The following is a 16477-nucleotide window of genomic DNA, read 5'->3' as shown; positions in this document are numbered from 1 at the left end:
AATAAGGATAATAATACTTCCCTACCTCACAGGGGTGTTGTGGGGGTTCTTGTTTGTACAGGGCTTTGAGGATGCAAAGCATTATGTAAGTGCCAAGTATTATTATTCTGCTCTCATCAAAATCAGCGTTGTGCAGGTTTCCATGATATTGTAATACTCAAAAACCACATTCAGGGGACATGTCTGACATCTCTTATTGTAGACAACACTTCACTTCTGCCAACCTCATATAAATTAACTAAGAGACACAATACAGTAAAAATGGCCCTCCTGGATATTTGTAGTATTTATATAACACTTTTCGTTTCTTATGCAAGGATCGTATGCTTTACAAAAAAATGTAAAGCTGATATACAGACACTACTTAAGTTTTCTAGAAAATTGCTTCTTCTTTTATATTGCCTCATGCTATTACAACCCATAGGCTTGTTCCTGTTTCTTGAAAACTCTTCAATGGGCAGCAGGGCATAATCAGAATAAACTGATAGCCCATATATTCCCCCATAAAAAAAAAAAAAAAAAAAAAAAAAAGAAGAAGGAAAAAGAGAGAGAACCTATTTTCTGTTAACAGCTATGGATATTAAGGATTTACTTGTCTTCAAAAGTTTGATCTTATGTTACCAAATTCAGTTTTTGCTAGTGATCTTTCTTGATCTACATGTGGTAGGCTTCAGGGGGCAGGTAAAAACACCTATTTCTTTAGTTAGATATTTGCCTGAGACTAGTGAATACCATGATGAAGCACAGGGGTTTTACTTACATATTGTTTCATTTCATCATTGTAATATTTACCTACTTAATGCATATTCTAATTTTTTTTATGAAGGGCCTAGCTGTTTCGTCTGGGGTTGTCACAAGTCACTGAAAATAATTATTGGTACTATTTCACCTCCTTTAAAAATATCCCCATTTTCTGGTGATACAGTGTTCGTATCTAGTGATCTTAGAAGTCCACTGTATTTTAAAAAAGAAAAAATGCATATAGATTTCTCCTATGGAATGAGTCATACATTCCTCTCTTTGCATGAAAACCATACTAGCTACTTCAGATGAGCGTTATTTTAAAGTATCATCTAAATTATACCAGAGTGTATTAAGAAACTTACACAGAGTTAATTTTAAGATTGTTCTTCATTTTATTTTGAATTTTGGAAGCCTAGATTATCACTGCACATATTTAACAGTTTTGTGAAAGATTTTAAAGAGAATATTGTTCAGCAATAAAACAGATTTTTTAATGTGTTAAAAATTTGTTGTAGAATTAAAATACTACCAATATTTACCATATTCACCTATTCGGTTATTCTGTCAATTATATTTTATGACTATAGCCATGGAAAACAATGTCAGCAAACCGAAATACTGTTTTTTTCGATGTGCAAAAAAAATTTTTTATATAGTTAAATGTCACAAAAATATATATATGCATTCATTGGGTCTAAAGTTAAAAAGAAAAAAACTTCTAAGTCAACTTTCAGATGACTTTGTAGTACTACTGCATTTACTTTTTTATGTAGATTTTTATTCTTTGCAGTTTTTTTAAGAGATAAGCACTGCATTTAAAGCAAGAATCCCCAAATGTGTAAATGTTTTACTCTTACAACTAAGCATTTAGAATTGATGAAGGGCTGACAAATATAGCTCATTTTAACTAAGAATAAACCCCCAATTTATAAATAATACAAAATTGAATTTGATTCATATAACAGAGAGACTGACTGATTTACTTGTAATAAACTGTAAATGGTGTTGCACAGTTGACAAACCTGTGTGTACTGTAGAAGGCCAGAGACTTGGCAGAGGATGTATCACAGGTGTACTGGTATTTTTAAAAGGTAGCTTGCTTTGATTATAAACTCCACAAGAAATATTAATGCTGAGGATTTTCTTGAATGTTTTATCAAAACCAACTGTCACATAATTTATATATAAATTTTAATACCATTTAATCAAATTTGTAATCATTATCAAAAATGCTTTAAGAGTCTGTCTTTCTAGTATACCTGTAAAGTGGTGAGATTGTGCCACATTAAATATTTATTTTTTATTTTCGCTTATTTTTGAAACAACCTTTTTTAATTTAAACAAATCCCACTTTAGCATGATTTTGGAGAAATTCAGGGAACATGTGGTCTCATTTACGCTACAGTAGGATTTTTTTTTTTTTTTTTTTAGTGCTTATAAACTGTATCCTAAATGATAGGCCATTGATATTATGTGAAAGTAAATCAACCCATGAGAAAGATTGTTAAATCGATCTGTGAGTGAATATTACAGCTACTGGACTTCATTTTATGAAATGGCACAAATCTGACTTTGCACTGAATACCTTTCTCACTTTCATCTCCTCTGCCTTAGTCAAAATGGCAACAGTACAAAAACTTTATCAACCTCAGAATTTATTAGCTATAATTAAGCTGTTGAATGAGTCTTAAAAAAAAACAAAAAAAAAAGAACAAAAAAAAAACATACTACTGTTAAGTGGACCAAGTTTGGTGAAGGAGAATGTGAGAGAATGATTAAAGAAGGAACAGCTCAAGAACATTGGGAATGATAACTTTCCACTTGAGAACTTTTTTATGTTTTACTGTAATTTGTTTGTGTTTTTGGGTTTTGTTTTTTGTTTTGTTTTGTTTTTTGCAAAAGAAAATAGTATTTACAGGTGGCTTCTTTTAAAATATAAAAATATAAAGCAGGAATGTATATGAAATGTCAGATTTTATTGTATTTGCAGAGTATTAGCTTTGAAAATGAATAAAGAGAGCTGTTTGTAGTTTTAAAATGCCTTATTAGTATCAATTAGATATTTTCTCTATTTTTTGATGTACTTAGAGCTTTTTAAGTATAGAATTTAAAATGGCAGGACTTTTACAGTGTTTACATGCAAGTGCATTTTATAAGTGTCCTATACGTGTAAAATAGTATTTTGAACAGGAAAATGCTGGCTCGAGTAGTAGGCTTAGCGTTTTCCTGGTTCCCACGATGATGCCTACACTGCTAGACTACAGTTTAGTATTGCTTTGTATCATGAGGCCAAGAAATTCCATGTTGTTTGTAAATAGAATAAATGAAAGGCAATAAAAAATTTATTGAACAAAAAAACCTTTGTTTGGCCMATAGTTTGTTGAACCAAATTGTTCATGCAAGTTCAGAATCCCTTAGGTTCATTTCTTTTAACAACCAGTTATTAATAATCACATCCATCATTAATAGTTGCTTTAATGCTTGCACCTGGGAAAGTACTAATGCTTAATAGCAGTCAGATACTGATACCGTGCACTGACTGTTGTTCCCAAATTCTTTTTACCGAGTTCCAAAACTGTTCATCGTTTTCGTTTTCCAATTTCCTTCATCGACTGCTACTAACCATTAGTCGTTAGTTGTATTTTATCTCTATTTCTCCTGTTAACCGGTTTTGTGGGAGTGGGCTTCTCCTTCACGTGTTCAAATCATGATAGAGGGCTGTCATGATTTTATTGCATTCTGTAGATGGTGTCGATCAGTATGTCAGAATTAAACATGCTCGTTTTTTATTAGTTGTGATTAGTTTTCATGTTGTCATTAAGCCGTCACTAGCTGGAACTAATCTCTTCTCTATCTTTTCTTTCTTTTTTTTGTTTTGTTTTTTTTTTTGTTTCTAACCACCCAGCCGCCACCGGCAACTAACCTATGACCTTCTGACCTCTGAACTCTTCACCCAATGATGACCTGACCATGCCTGCCTGCTGATCAGTTAACTGGTAATCGCCTTTGCTTGCCTGTCTTCAGTGCAGCGAGCGGGGGCACTTGTCCGTTCGTCTTACCATCTAACAAAAAAAGACAGAGAAATTGTTGTCCTCCAACTCCGCTTTTTTTTCCCCCCCTCCTGTTTGGGTGAAAGTGGTTCTAGAACCTGCACTGAATAGTAGTAAAGCAATAAGGTCCAATTCATCCCTCAGCACTGACCATCCTCCAGTGTCCCACCCGAAGCGAACGGTAAGAAGGCCTCGCCAGAGACGGAGACAGCTGTCCCTTAGCTACCCGATGACAGAGGCAGTTACTGTGAGAGACTTCTAGGAATATTTTTCTTCTCAAAAAGAAGTCCGAGCTCTCTCTGAATGTACTGTGTGATGATGCATCATGCATGAACCTTTGGTCAGGGATGTCATTGGTGAAGGGATTCCAAAAAGTATTCAAAATTTGATACGCTGTTTAGTCACTACCGGTGCCCTCAAAGGGCAGAAGTTGCAGCCTTTTTTCTATCGCCTGCCAAATTGGATCTTTTAAAAGAGAGCGTGCCATGAAATATAGATCGCAATGACTTTTCAGAACTATGTTAATGCAGAGAACAAAACAGCAACACTATTAAAGCAAAATCTGAGTTTAAATTATTTTAACCATACTTTAATCTCCTCGGAAGATTACATGAGAACAAGGTACATGCATTATGTGTCACATTACTGGGCAAACTGTTCAAATATTTTTTTTAAACCTCCCTGTATAGAAAAATTTCATTAAGGATGTAAAAGCCATGCTTGCCTATTTGCTGTATACATGTAATGAAATTGTAGATAAAGTGTAGTGCATTGAAACAAAATGAACAAAAAAGTAGATACTTTTACTATACAAGGGTGCTGGTGCAGAAAAAAATATATTTTTGGAAATGTAGCATTTTATACTTTCAAGTGTTATAAAAAAAAAAGAAAAAAAGAACAAAGAAACCCTTTATTTCATTAAATGATTTTTTCTGGTGGTTGTCAAGAAACAAAAGACCAAAAGAGCCTTTTAGTCTTTCTTTTTTATTTTTTAAGTATTGGAATAAGTCTAAAGAAAAGGAAGTGCCTTATTTTCTTCATGGTCATTTAGTCAAATGTCTTGTATAATCAGCTTCTCCCTCAGACAAGTTACTGCATGCCACTCAGTCGCCCAGTATGTGAAAAGAAGCTGTGAGGAAAGACAAATGATGAGTTGACCATATTAATTACCTGATTTTTGCCATATTAGTGTGACGTGACTTTGCCAAAATCTCATTACGTAAAACATTTTATAATTTTTGTCAAAACCAGCCCATTGTTATTTCAACAACTCTACTTTTACATCATAGCTAATACAGTCCTTGTGCAACATAAACCAAAGGGTTCCGTGATACAGACTGTCTCATATTCTAAAATAGAGTATTAGCTGGGAAATGTTTGTAGAGATGGAAGTATTTTCATTATTGTTCAGGGGTGGAGGGGAATTTTCTTGACTTTGGTTCAAGTAGATATACATCAAGTTGGAACAGATACACATCGAGTATAGTAGGCTTCAGAGTCACCCATAAAAATTATGTTCTGTGGATAATGAAATTGAACGTACTTAACTGGTTTTCAGTTACAGCCTGAGCATGCCCCCAGTTTACATAAGCAGCTCCTGAAGCCTCAAATAGTATGCAGGTTATTTGTTTTTCAGCTCCTGTTTGATTAACGTTAGATCTGCCTGCTGGCTTTTTCTTCATAATTATATAAGCAAAAGAGGCACATCAGTTGACTGAAGTCCAGCTATACTGAGTTTTTAACCTCTGTTTCCACATGATCTTCATACAGCTGGGTAGTTGCAAGAGTTGAAGCTGTTGAACGCACAGTGTTTAATTCTAGAAACATTAAGTATTAGTTTGTGTGGGGCTCTACTAAGCTTGGCAAATATCAGGTGATAATTTTATTCCCCTTCTTGTCAACTTATTCTCCTCCTGCAGATCTTCACAGCTTCCAAATGAAAGGTCAATAGTAAGCTAAGAGGGCTTACATTTTAAGCACCTGCATGGTGATCTCATCTAACATCTTGTCTCACCTGGAAATAATTATCAGTTTATTTACTATGCAATAGACATTCATCCTTTCATATTCAGCTAGCTTTTTGTTTATTGTGCCACCGGCTTTGTCTTCCTGTTACACATACAGTTGTGTTGATTTTACTTACAATATATGCTGTGCCATTTTGAATTTTTTTGGTTGGTTTGTTTAATAAACTTGCGACACTCAAACATTTGAAGAGAGATTTGCTAAAACAATACCAGTATTTGATCCAGTTTCATCTCAGCTATGATAAAACCTGGACATTTTAGATGTTTATCAAAGGTCTTTTATGGGGGGGGGAGGGAAGTGTATGAAATAGATGTGTGACATGTGAAAGTAATGTTTGCTCTGAACAAACTTCTGAAAACTTAGTTGACAAAATTTTGGATCAACTTAAGAAAAAAAAAAAGCATGACTTTTGAAATCTCTGAATGCCTTGGTTCTCAGTATTATCATTCTTTAATGACTTTTTCTTTATTAAAATAAGTAGTTTTAAGACTTCTTTCTGACAGTATTATGTAATTTTTTTTTTTTAGAGTGGGTAGATGGGAGTGTCGCTTGTATGTAACCGTACAGATGACATGTATTTGTCTATTCTTTATTATCTTAGTAGTTTCATGCTATGTATGTACCATAACCAACCTATTGCCTATGAGAAACATGTAAGATAATGTATTTACAGCCATTGTTACAAGTTTATAATGTATTTTTCTATCTTGTTTTATATGTATGTTATATAACATTCAAAARAATTTTTTTCCTGATTGAGAAAAAAGGATACAAAAATGCAAAACCCACAATTTTGATAACTGAAAAATTGCCAATTGTTTTGCAGTACTTTATTATATTGGGAGTGTTGTCTTTCTTGGGCTTTTAGTTAGCTACTGGATGAATACATTAGACATATTTGGGTTTTAGTTGGGTTTTTACATAGCTTGCATTTTAATTCTTTGGTTCTTTGCTGTTTCTATTAACCCATAGCATTATTTTAATAAATGTTATAATACCAACCTACTAACTCTGGACTATGTCTGTTTATTAACCATTACATGTTTAATTAAAACAAACAAACAAAGACGGAAGAATGTAGTCTTGAGTTACTGGACTAACCCTGAAGAACGTGACCACAGATAACACAACGTGACTTGTTTTTATGTTGTTTGTCGGCTGACATTCTGCACACTACTATTAAGATGGCTTTGGTCATTCTGGCCTTTTACCTTGGGGAATAGGTGCCAGTAGAAATGGGAACAAAATAGCATTTTTTTGAGGCATTCTTCTTGTAGAGTCTTGCCACTTGCCTTTCAGCATCTGCATTACTAATTCCACACTTTCTTTTTCTTTCTCTAAAATAATTACTGTCAGCTCACAGCAAAAGAGCAAAGATGCCAGTGTATTGGTAAATCATGTGATGATGTACAGAAAAAACCAGTTTGATTCTTTGTTGAACCATTCAGAGGTTGCAGTGATTTGTTGTTTTTGGCACCTGATTCACTGTTGCATCGTGTGACGTTGCTAAGCACGAAATACTTCTAGATATAATTACAGTATATTTGAAATACAAAATTGGGGGAGGGGAGTTTCTATGCTGAATGCCTTATTTCATTCATGCCATGCTATTTTTATGTAATTTTTTTGTACCTCTGCTATAGTCTATCAGTATTGCTTAGCTCAGGGGAGTACAGTTTCTGTAAGCCAAAGGTCAGACTGGATTATTTCTAATGACTGTAGAAGGTACAAAAATACACCTTTCACTAGATTACCAAGCAATAGCCATTTCAGATTCCAGGGCTGCCTTTGTATGATCTTTATCCCTGTAGATAACTGTAGCAACGTGAATGCAGGGAATTGAAATGGTGAAAGTGCTGGAATAAATTAGGTATGTTTTAAATATACATCTATACAAATTATTTTTATGGAAACATTTCTGTTTCTTAAAGATTCTCTTTTCTGAGGCTTCTTTACGTAGCCTAGGTTGTCCTCCTAGATTTGTGATCTTAAATAGACAATAGTTACAGCTAATGCCTAGGATGATCCATGACATACATCACTTTTTCAAATATCAACGGTTAACTTTTGAAACCCTGATTTTTTTCCCCCCAGGTATTAAAAATTCAGATGAGGAATCTTTGCATCTGTTCAAAGCCCTTCTGTAATTTATGCAAAGCTTGTACTTTGAAATAATTTGTGATACAAAATTTAAATTTTAAAATGTTCTCATGACATTGATATTAATTACAGTAAAATGCATCTTCATTTGATGGAGGAAAAAATAGGTTAGAACTTATGAAAATATTTGTTAGTTTTTTTTAATAGCATGTGAATATTTATTTTACAAAAATGTATAAGTACTGTTGAAATATCCATTTAGAATAGCTTCACTTGTAAAGAAATATTTTTTTTAATTTAACGTATCATGAATACTATTCTAGAAGTCAGTGGTAGGTAGGTGATGAAAAAACTACATCAGTTACAATGGATAACATCAGGATCTTTTCATTAGGTTAAGGCACAATCATGATTTTAGAGCTAACAATTTATATACTTAAAATATTTTTTGAAGAGGCATGAGTTTAAACTCTTTGAGGTACTCTCCAGTTTAAGTGAGACTTTCTGGACAGGACAGAAACTATTAGTGTTTTTATATTGAAAAATACCTCTATTCCCAGAACTACATTTTTTTGTAATATTTTTTACATTTTTATTAAACATGAACTACTGTCATACTTTGTCTGCAGTGCATTTTCATCTCATTCTTCATCATCTGAAGTAGTGAAAGTTGCCCTAAATTTTGAAGTACTTTAAAGCTAAAGGAAATCAAAAAAAATTAAAACTCTAAAGATCAAAATTTTATACTGATCACTGTTGACTATTAAACACATTTCTGTTTACCTAAGCAGTTATCTTGAGTATTTGACTACTTTGCTTATAGGAAAGAAACAGCTTATTTTTAGAACTTAATTTGAGAGTAGCTTCAACATTGCTACATCATTGAAGATAGGTTGTTCTTTATTGTGGAGTTTAATTGTTTTAACATTTGAAAGATCATACATCCAAATCAATTATGCAGTTGGTGTTCCAGCCAGTAAAGTGGAATTACCTTAGGTAAACCTTTTTTTTTTTTTTTCAATAGTCAAAATATAAATAAAAACACCACAGTGTCTTTCAAATAAAATCTGAGCAATGCTATTCAGTTCTTAAATATGAATGATTGTACCAAAATACAATGAATTTGGTTTCCTAGCAGTATTTCTGCTCATGGAGCATATCTCATAAAGAGTTTTCAGGGACAGCTTTCAAATATTTTTAACATATGTTCGGTATGTACTATACTGTATTAATAATCTATTTAAACAGATATTTTAAAAGAATGTAAAAATCTGTGTATGGTTAATAGTTTATTCCTAGATGGTACTCTTTTAATTGATAGGAACCACTAAAAGGTTTTCTGCATTGAAAATGCAGGGAAACACTGAAGTGTGTTGCTATCCAATAAGTAATTATTTTAACTTGAGGGAAAGATGCAAGTATTTGAAACTTTCCTTTGTTTCTGGATAACAAAACAACGTCATAAATAGTACATGGTACAAAATGAAATCCAAGGAACACATTCCTAGTGTTTAAGTACATAATTATCATTACTGGAATTTCTGTTTTGTTTTTAATACATTTGACATATTTTTCTAAAACACTATTAATGGAATACTATTCAAATAACGTATGTACCATAACATTGACACATGGTAATCAATGTTGAATCAAACTGGTTAACAAAAGTACAGTGCTCTTTCTATGTGCCTACTCACTAATTGCAGGTGGTAAGGTTCTGTATAGGAGGTGGGTGTTAGGCACAGCAGGTGGTTACTTGCAGCAATAACATCTTGATGCCAGCAGCTCTGATGTCCACCTTTGACAACAGATTAACTGGGAGGAATCTGACTCCCACAGCAAAGTTTAACTGAGATCTGAAACTCTTAGAAGAATTAATAGAAGAAGCACACACACGCACACACACGCACACCTCCTTTGACTTGTATTATGGCAGTTTGTGTGAAACATTTAAGGTTTTGTATGTGCAAAATAATGTATTCTGAGGGGGAAAAAACATGGACGTTGCCAAAACACATGTAAATAAAACACCAATTATGACTGTACATGATGTGCAATAAAATAACTGGAAAAAGTGCATGTACTTTATCCTCAAAAGCCAACTGACAGCTCTCAATGCTGCAGCTATAGTTTTATTTTCTGAAAAGTTAAATTTTATTCTGTATCTAAGCAACAGAATAAAGAATGTAAATTTTTCTCACTTCAACTTTCATTAATGCTTTTAGCACTGTTGTAAAAGATTTTATTTGTTGAAGAAATTTAAGTTTTCATAGTTATTTGATTATCGGGATTTTTTTACTTAGTATTTGCTTATTGTATATGCTGTGTTGCCTATCATTAGAAATGAACTGAATAATGCATTACATACCATAAAATTATTGTATTTTGTAAGCTTCTTGGAGATGACCAAGTAATTATGATGATGATGTAGTTCTGTAAGAATCACTATTACTACTGTTAGAGCAAATGAGGAAAAAACTATAGTAGAGCAAACACTATTTTTTTCTGTTTACTATTGAAAATGAAGATAATAATTTGCCACCTTAGCTAATATGAATCTAGTAAAGAAACGCACTTCAGAGAGGAAATAGATTACTGTGTTTTAACATTTCTTTTGATCTAATATGTATGTTATAACATCAGTTTATAGTTTGAGGGAATTCATTATAGAAAAGGGATTTTTTTTACTTTTAAAAAATCTTTCATTCTTTAAATGAAAATTTGTGTACTTCACAAGTAAGAACACAACAAATAAGGTTGAATGAGATGTCTGTAGGAAGCTGGGAAAATAGGAGAAGGAAGGCTAAATAGCAGTGTCTCGGTACGCTTCCTTTTCCGCATTGTTCTAGGAAGGAAAGAAAAATTTGGTGTAATTAGCATTTGAAGTTTTTTCATGATGAATCTATACAGTGTGCTGCATAGCCATATCTGAGCATATCTTGCTAGTTCATAGCATTAAAAATGCGGAGCCATATCTGGATGTATGCCRCTTGAGGAAGTAAAGCAGCCCTCGACATCTTCACTATTACTCTGGATGCAAACTCAAGTRTACCTGCACACTGCAGTGTGGCCTAGCTGAAGTGTTGGCACATCCTCACTAACTGCATTTTCTTGGGCTGTTGAGAATATATGCACTGTACAAACCCACTCCTTACTCCATTCTGATCCTCAACAAGTAGAGTTATGACCATCTTCCTCTTGCACCAAGAGAATTTACTCAGTAATATCTACCTTTGATTATATTCACGGTAGGTATTGTATTTGTTGTTCTACAAATTAAAGGTAGAGGTGGAAATTAATGACTGGAAATTTTCTATCCACAGACTTTGTTGCTTATACCAGTGCTTTCTGCATACATGTTTTTGGKGTGTTTATAGCTGGTGGCTAAACTTCACTAGATTTCTCCTGAAAGCTATTACTACAGTTACTGTACTTCTCTGAGAAAATGCACCAAACTTAGCCATTGTCTGCCTAAGTAAGGAGAGAGATTAGTATCAAAGAGTGTAAAATGCACTGTCTGAAATGATTGTCTTTCAGTTTGCTGTTCAGGTCTACCAACAATCTTGGTTGGTATCATACTGTATGATACCATATGATAAGGTATTATCTAGTATGATAAGTATGATAAGGTATTATCTAGTGCTTTCTCAGTATCCCTATCAAGATCTCAGACAGTCAAAAATAGACTATTGACAGCCAGTACCTGTTGAGCTGATTTCTCCTTAAAAATTATCAACCACGATAAGCCAGTAACTCCCCAAATTATACATCTTTCTTTTAAGTCTTTAAAGCAATAAATAAAGCAGAAAGAAATATTATTATAAAACAATGTAGCTTATATTTGCCTTGAATTTGTGGTGTTGTATTTTTGGTGTTTTATCTTTAGTGACAAACAACAATGACTACTATGAGGAGCAAGCTGGGTAGCTTGGGAGGTGAAGCTCAAGGAAAAAAAAATTACAGCACATTTCTCAATGTGTCACTTGGGCAACTCATCAATAGGTGAAGATGCTTTCTCTGAATTTTATATATATATGTAAATCCCGTATGCAAAAAAGAAACAAAGCAGAGCAATGGTTTTGACTACTGGGATCTTTTTAGAACAAATTATGTTGATTTTTCAGTTAGTCGAGGGTGGCCTTTCTGAAACAGGTGGTACTTCCTCTATCTGAAGCTAAGAAGATCCCACTTCCTCTAGGTCGGTCATTTAACAAGCAGTTGACTCCACCTGGCTTCTGGTTTGCTTTCATAGTCTATTAAATTATGAAAATGAAACCCTTTTGTCTTTTGTATACAAGAATGTTTGTATAATGAAYGGTATTTCAGTCTCTGCCTTGAAGGGTAGTGTTTTAAAGGGATATTTTTTATTTGAAGTTATTGCAATAAAAGGTTAAATGAACAGGAATATTATGGGAAATGTATTACAATACAATAAAGATATTAGGATCACTTAATTTTGGAGTCTCATTGTATTAGGTGCATTAGGAATATACAAAGTAGTAGTAGTAGTGTAACGTAGTACATCTTGTTAGCTGTAACCTTTGAACTATGGTTTCCGAACTTTCTATTGTTCAATAATTGCTAAAGATGGACAAGGAGGTGGTCTTGGGAAGAAGAATGCACCTTAGTTCAGAGCTAGTTAGAGAGCAAATCACTATTAAATGTATGTTTCTTCAAAGAGCACAGCCTTTTTCAAAGGAAGCCAAAGTGAATGTTTTACAGTCTTGGCCTCAGATGTTAGCTAACATATGGTAAAATCCTGATGCAGGTAGCATAGTTTAATAACCTGTTAATCTCCAAAAATTGAAACATCCCTTACCAATTCTGAGATTGCCACCAGTGTGGCAAGATCTAACGTGAGTATAATCTGAAGACCTTTGCATGCTTACTACTCTTGTAACGCTCTGGATTGTGGATGTAGTACTATAGAGCGAAGGAGGCCACTACTTGCATGCTCTTGTATGACTTTTCCTGTGTAAGCTTATTCTTAGTAATGAGGCAAATTTGATCCTTTCCCTGAAAGGCAGTGAATGAGGTAGATCTTCTGTGGCACAGAGCTTTGTTTCTGATAAAATGGGAAATGTGTACTTATGTAGATTAAAGGAAGATAAAGAATAATAATGTCAGAGCTATGAATCCTGTCCTAAGCGAGTGAATAAATTTGATTTGAACTTTAAGTCAAGAGGAGGAGAAAATCTAAACAAGAACAGCATTGTCAAGAAGCCCATAGTATGTTGATGAGTTTATCAGAGACTATATGTTGGGAATTTAACTGAAGAAAATCGAAATATATCAGTCCCTGCAGAGTTGGTTTGCAATATCTCCCTGTTATCTTAATCAAATTTGTTGATAATTTCTCTATTATACATCTTCCCTTCTTTATTCTAATTTGAATATCATGTCTTCTTCTCTTAAGGTTCTGCCCTGCCCCCTTCTGTAGGATCTTACATTTCCTAAGCAAAGTTTACCTTAATTTGGATGGCCAGGCAATACAGTTCATTCTTGGTATAAAAAGACTACAAACAAGACTTCAGGTCTAAATTTGAATACACACATGTGAGACTATTTAGAAAGCCTGTTTTAAGTATACATGACTGTTCAAACAGATGGAAGAGGACTGTCTCAATGATTAGGGCACCTATCTAACACKTGGAACACCTGGGTTTGAAATGCTTCTTTCATCACTGATTTGTGCAATTTTGGGCAAGTCCCTTAAAGCCAAATCCATGAAAAACACGTAGTGGGAATTAGGCATTATTCAAGTATCTCAGTAACGAGARTGTGAGTACCTAGGTTTTCAACAGCAAAGTTCTTTAATGTTATTTCATAAAACAAAGCACCATCACCTTATCTTCTTTTGCTTGTATGTAGCAACAACAGCAATAAAAAAGGAAATCCCTGACCCACAAAAAGACTACTTATCTACTCCAGTGCGGAGAGGAAGTGCTGGTTAATAAATCCCTGTCTATCAAATGCACCTGTATTAACTAGTTYAGCAGCTCAGCTCCCTCCCTATTTTATCTGTACTGTGTGAATGGGTGTAACTTAGCCTTCTCAGTTCCCCTCCACAGTTATCTGTAAAGCAGCTCAATAGTGTTTCACTGAAGGACCTTTGTGGGTCTTACTCTGAATCTTTGTACTTCAGTTACCCATCTGTGAAATTAGGTTAATAGGAATGCCCTAGCAGAGTGGCAGGTGCAGATGACTACACTCAAGACTGAAGTGCTCAGATGGTACAGTGATGAGTGCTCTCTAGTATCATCTGATGTGTCCAAGTATCTTATGATCCTGAATGTATTTTTAAAAAAAGCATATAAACAAAACAAAATACCTTTGAATTTTTGCATAGCCAAATCCACAGTACAGTTTCCTAGGCTAGCTGAGTCCCGGTCTCAGATCTAATTACCTCAGTGGGCATCAAAAGTGCCAGAGATCATTTGTCTCTTGCTTTAGTTTCATTTATGTTTATAACCTCCACAATGCAGACTCATTATGGATGAACCGAGATGCATTTCAGTTTCTTACAGCGTGWTTGGGAGAGGTAAAGGGACAGAGGAAACGCAGCTGCAGTGAACAGCACTTCTTTGTGTCTCTTAAGCCACAGAAAGAAAGAGGGAGWAGCGGCTGCACTTGTGAGAACCAGCGGGACAGGCAAAATTGGCTCRTATTACAAATCTTATTCGTGGAAGCGAGAATTTCCGAGTACAATAGGAGTGATAGGCCTAATAGTACTGGAGTAGATAATGCAGTGCTTCTTACCTGTGGAACTATTAATCTCATCAAAWAGAAAAATACCAAGATAACTTAAATTTTCTACAACTTTTCARGAAAATATGGCTGTTCCAAAAACTCTGTTCTTCACTCTGTTCTCGAAAAGACTAGCACACAGATGTTCCCACTGATTTTTGTGGGCTGAGGTTGTATAGCTTTGAGATTTGATTAACTRTAGCTAGCCCAATAGTTACAACATCACAGTTATAACACAGTGATGGCTTAATGCACTTCATAAACRTTTAGATGTATTATAATGTATAATAAACGTAAGGGGCAAGAAAAAGGTGGAGTGAGGCAGCATCCTATGTTACTGTTTAACAAAGGTGTGTAAGTGTTGCATAGAAGATTACATTTATTATGTCCACCGTCTCCCTYTGAGATAGGGAATTAAAAAGATGACTTTTTAAAACTCACGTTTGGATGTTGGATATTGTCTTTTATTTTGTTAGTATTCCTCTTCCTTGGCTTTGTTTGAGGGCAAATGTTAGCATAAAAACACCAGATCTCCTATACAATTAYGAGAGGGCCTGATCAACTCTCAGACTACTATATGATTCTTGAAACTGAAATGCCTTAAAATAATTAACTTTGATGCAAGAACAATACTTGTAGCCTCAGGCATGTAGCTGTGAATGGTTATATTTGGGATAACAGTTTTGCAGTGAGTTTTCTATTTGCTTCTGAAGGAAAAATATACTGTTTGCAACAGACAGAGCTTTGGAGTCTTCAAAGAAGAGCCAGCGTTAGTAAGTAGGTATAAAGGAAAAGCAAAATTATCTAAGCAGTAATATCCAGGTCTACCCAGCAAAGTCCCATATTAGCACGACAGCTAGCAACCAAGCACACTGTCTTTTGGTCAGCCCCAGCATAGTGGTAGATGGAGAAGTGGGGGTATGTTTCCTCAGCCAAGTCTCTTTTCTTCTATTTAAGATTTTGATTTTTTAAACTAAGCGTCTGTTTTTTGTCAGTTGTCATGTACATCACAGTGACAATAACAAATGAGATTAGGACTTTCACCTGCCCTAGGTTCATTTTGTAATTTCCCTGTGTCAGAGAACCTTTAGATAAAGGATTTCCACACCGGTGAGGGGCTGATCTAAAACAAAAGTGAAACTAACAAAAAAAAAAATAAAGCCAAACATCTAACTTTTTTTTTGGAGGGAAGGAAGGACACAATAATGTTGCCTTAGAGCAATTTCTTCCTTGTTATCCCTTTTCCCCTTACAGTTTGCTGTCACTGCTGACTAYGGGCCAGACCGTGCACTTCTAAGAATCCTTCAGATGGAGTCAGTGGGACTGCTCGTGTGAGTAATTTGCAATGCACACAGACTGGGCAATCAAACCTGGTGCTATTAAACTCTTTTAGGCTGTAACTTCTGTGGGCAAGAACTTACATTCCTTGTCAGTAAAATGCTATGTGCACTTACGGTGCTGTATGATTTTCTCTGCCTTTCTACAGCTCCTTCTCATTTTCTTTGGTTTTTTTCCTCATGTACTTGCTACTACAACAATAAGAGTGGTGGCAGGTTCTAACAAGCAATGCTAACATGCTTTGGTCCTTAAAAGGCTACTTTGGGGCATTTAGCAGTGTCGTTTTGATTCTCAGTGTTTCTTCTGAGCCAAGAATCTCATCACTTGATAGCAGCTTTGGAAAGAAGAGCACACTTGTAAAGGCAAGAGAAAAGTTACATCAGTGACTGGCAGCAGAAGAGTCTGATTGCTAGTGAGTCAGCCATACCACATGCTCCACATGCTTATTCTGGCCATACAGAACCATGTGC

At 34.6% G+C, this 16477-nt stretch overlaps 1 protein-coding gene across 5 annotated transcripts in view; it reads left to right on the top strand.

The window, feature by feature from the left end:
• QKI (QKI, KH domain containing RNA binding) overlaps positions 1–10122 on the top strand; it is a 163596-nt gene extending 153474 nt beyond the window's left edge. For all 5 annotated transcript variants that reach the window (XM_085300777.1, XM_085300775.1, XM_085300774.1 and 2 more), the window contains one exon: positions 3650–10122. In XM_085300777.1, the coding sequence (XP_085156903.1) occupies positions 3650–3666 (17 nt within the window). In that variant the 3' untranslated portion in view covers positions 3667–10122. The remainder of the gene's footprint in view (positions 1–3649) is intronic.
• The last annotated feature ends 6355 nt before the right edge of the window (positions 10123–16477 follow it).

Source organism: Rhea americana, unplaced genomic scaffold (assembly GCF_003343005.1).
Source record: "Rhea americana isolate MKP2758 unplaced genomic scaffold, rheAme1 scaffold_169, whole genome shotgun sequence".
Taxonomy (NCBI): Eukaryota; Metazoa; Chordata; class Aves; order Rheiformes; family Rheidae; genus Rhea; species Rhea americana.
This window is presented reverse-complemented; position numbering and strand designations above follow the sequence as displayed.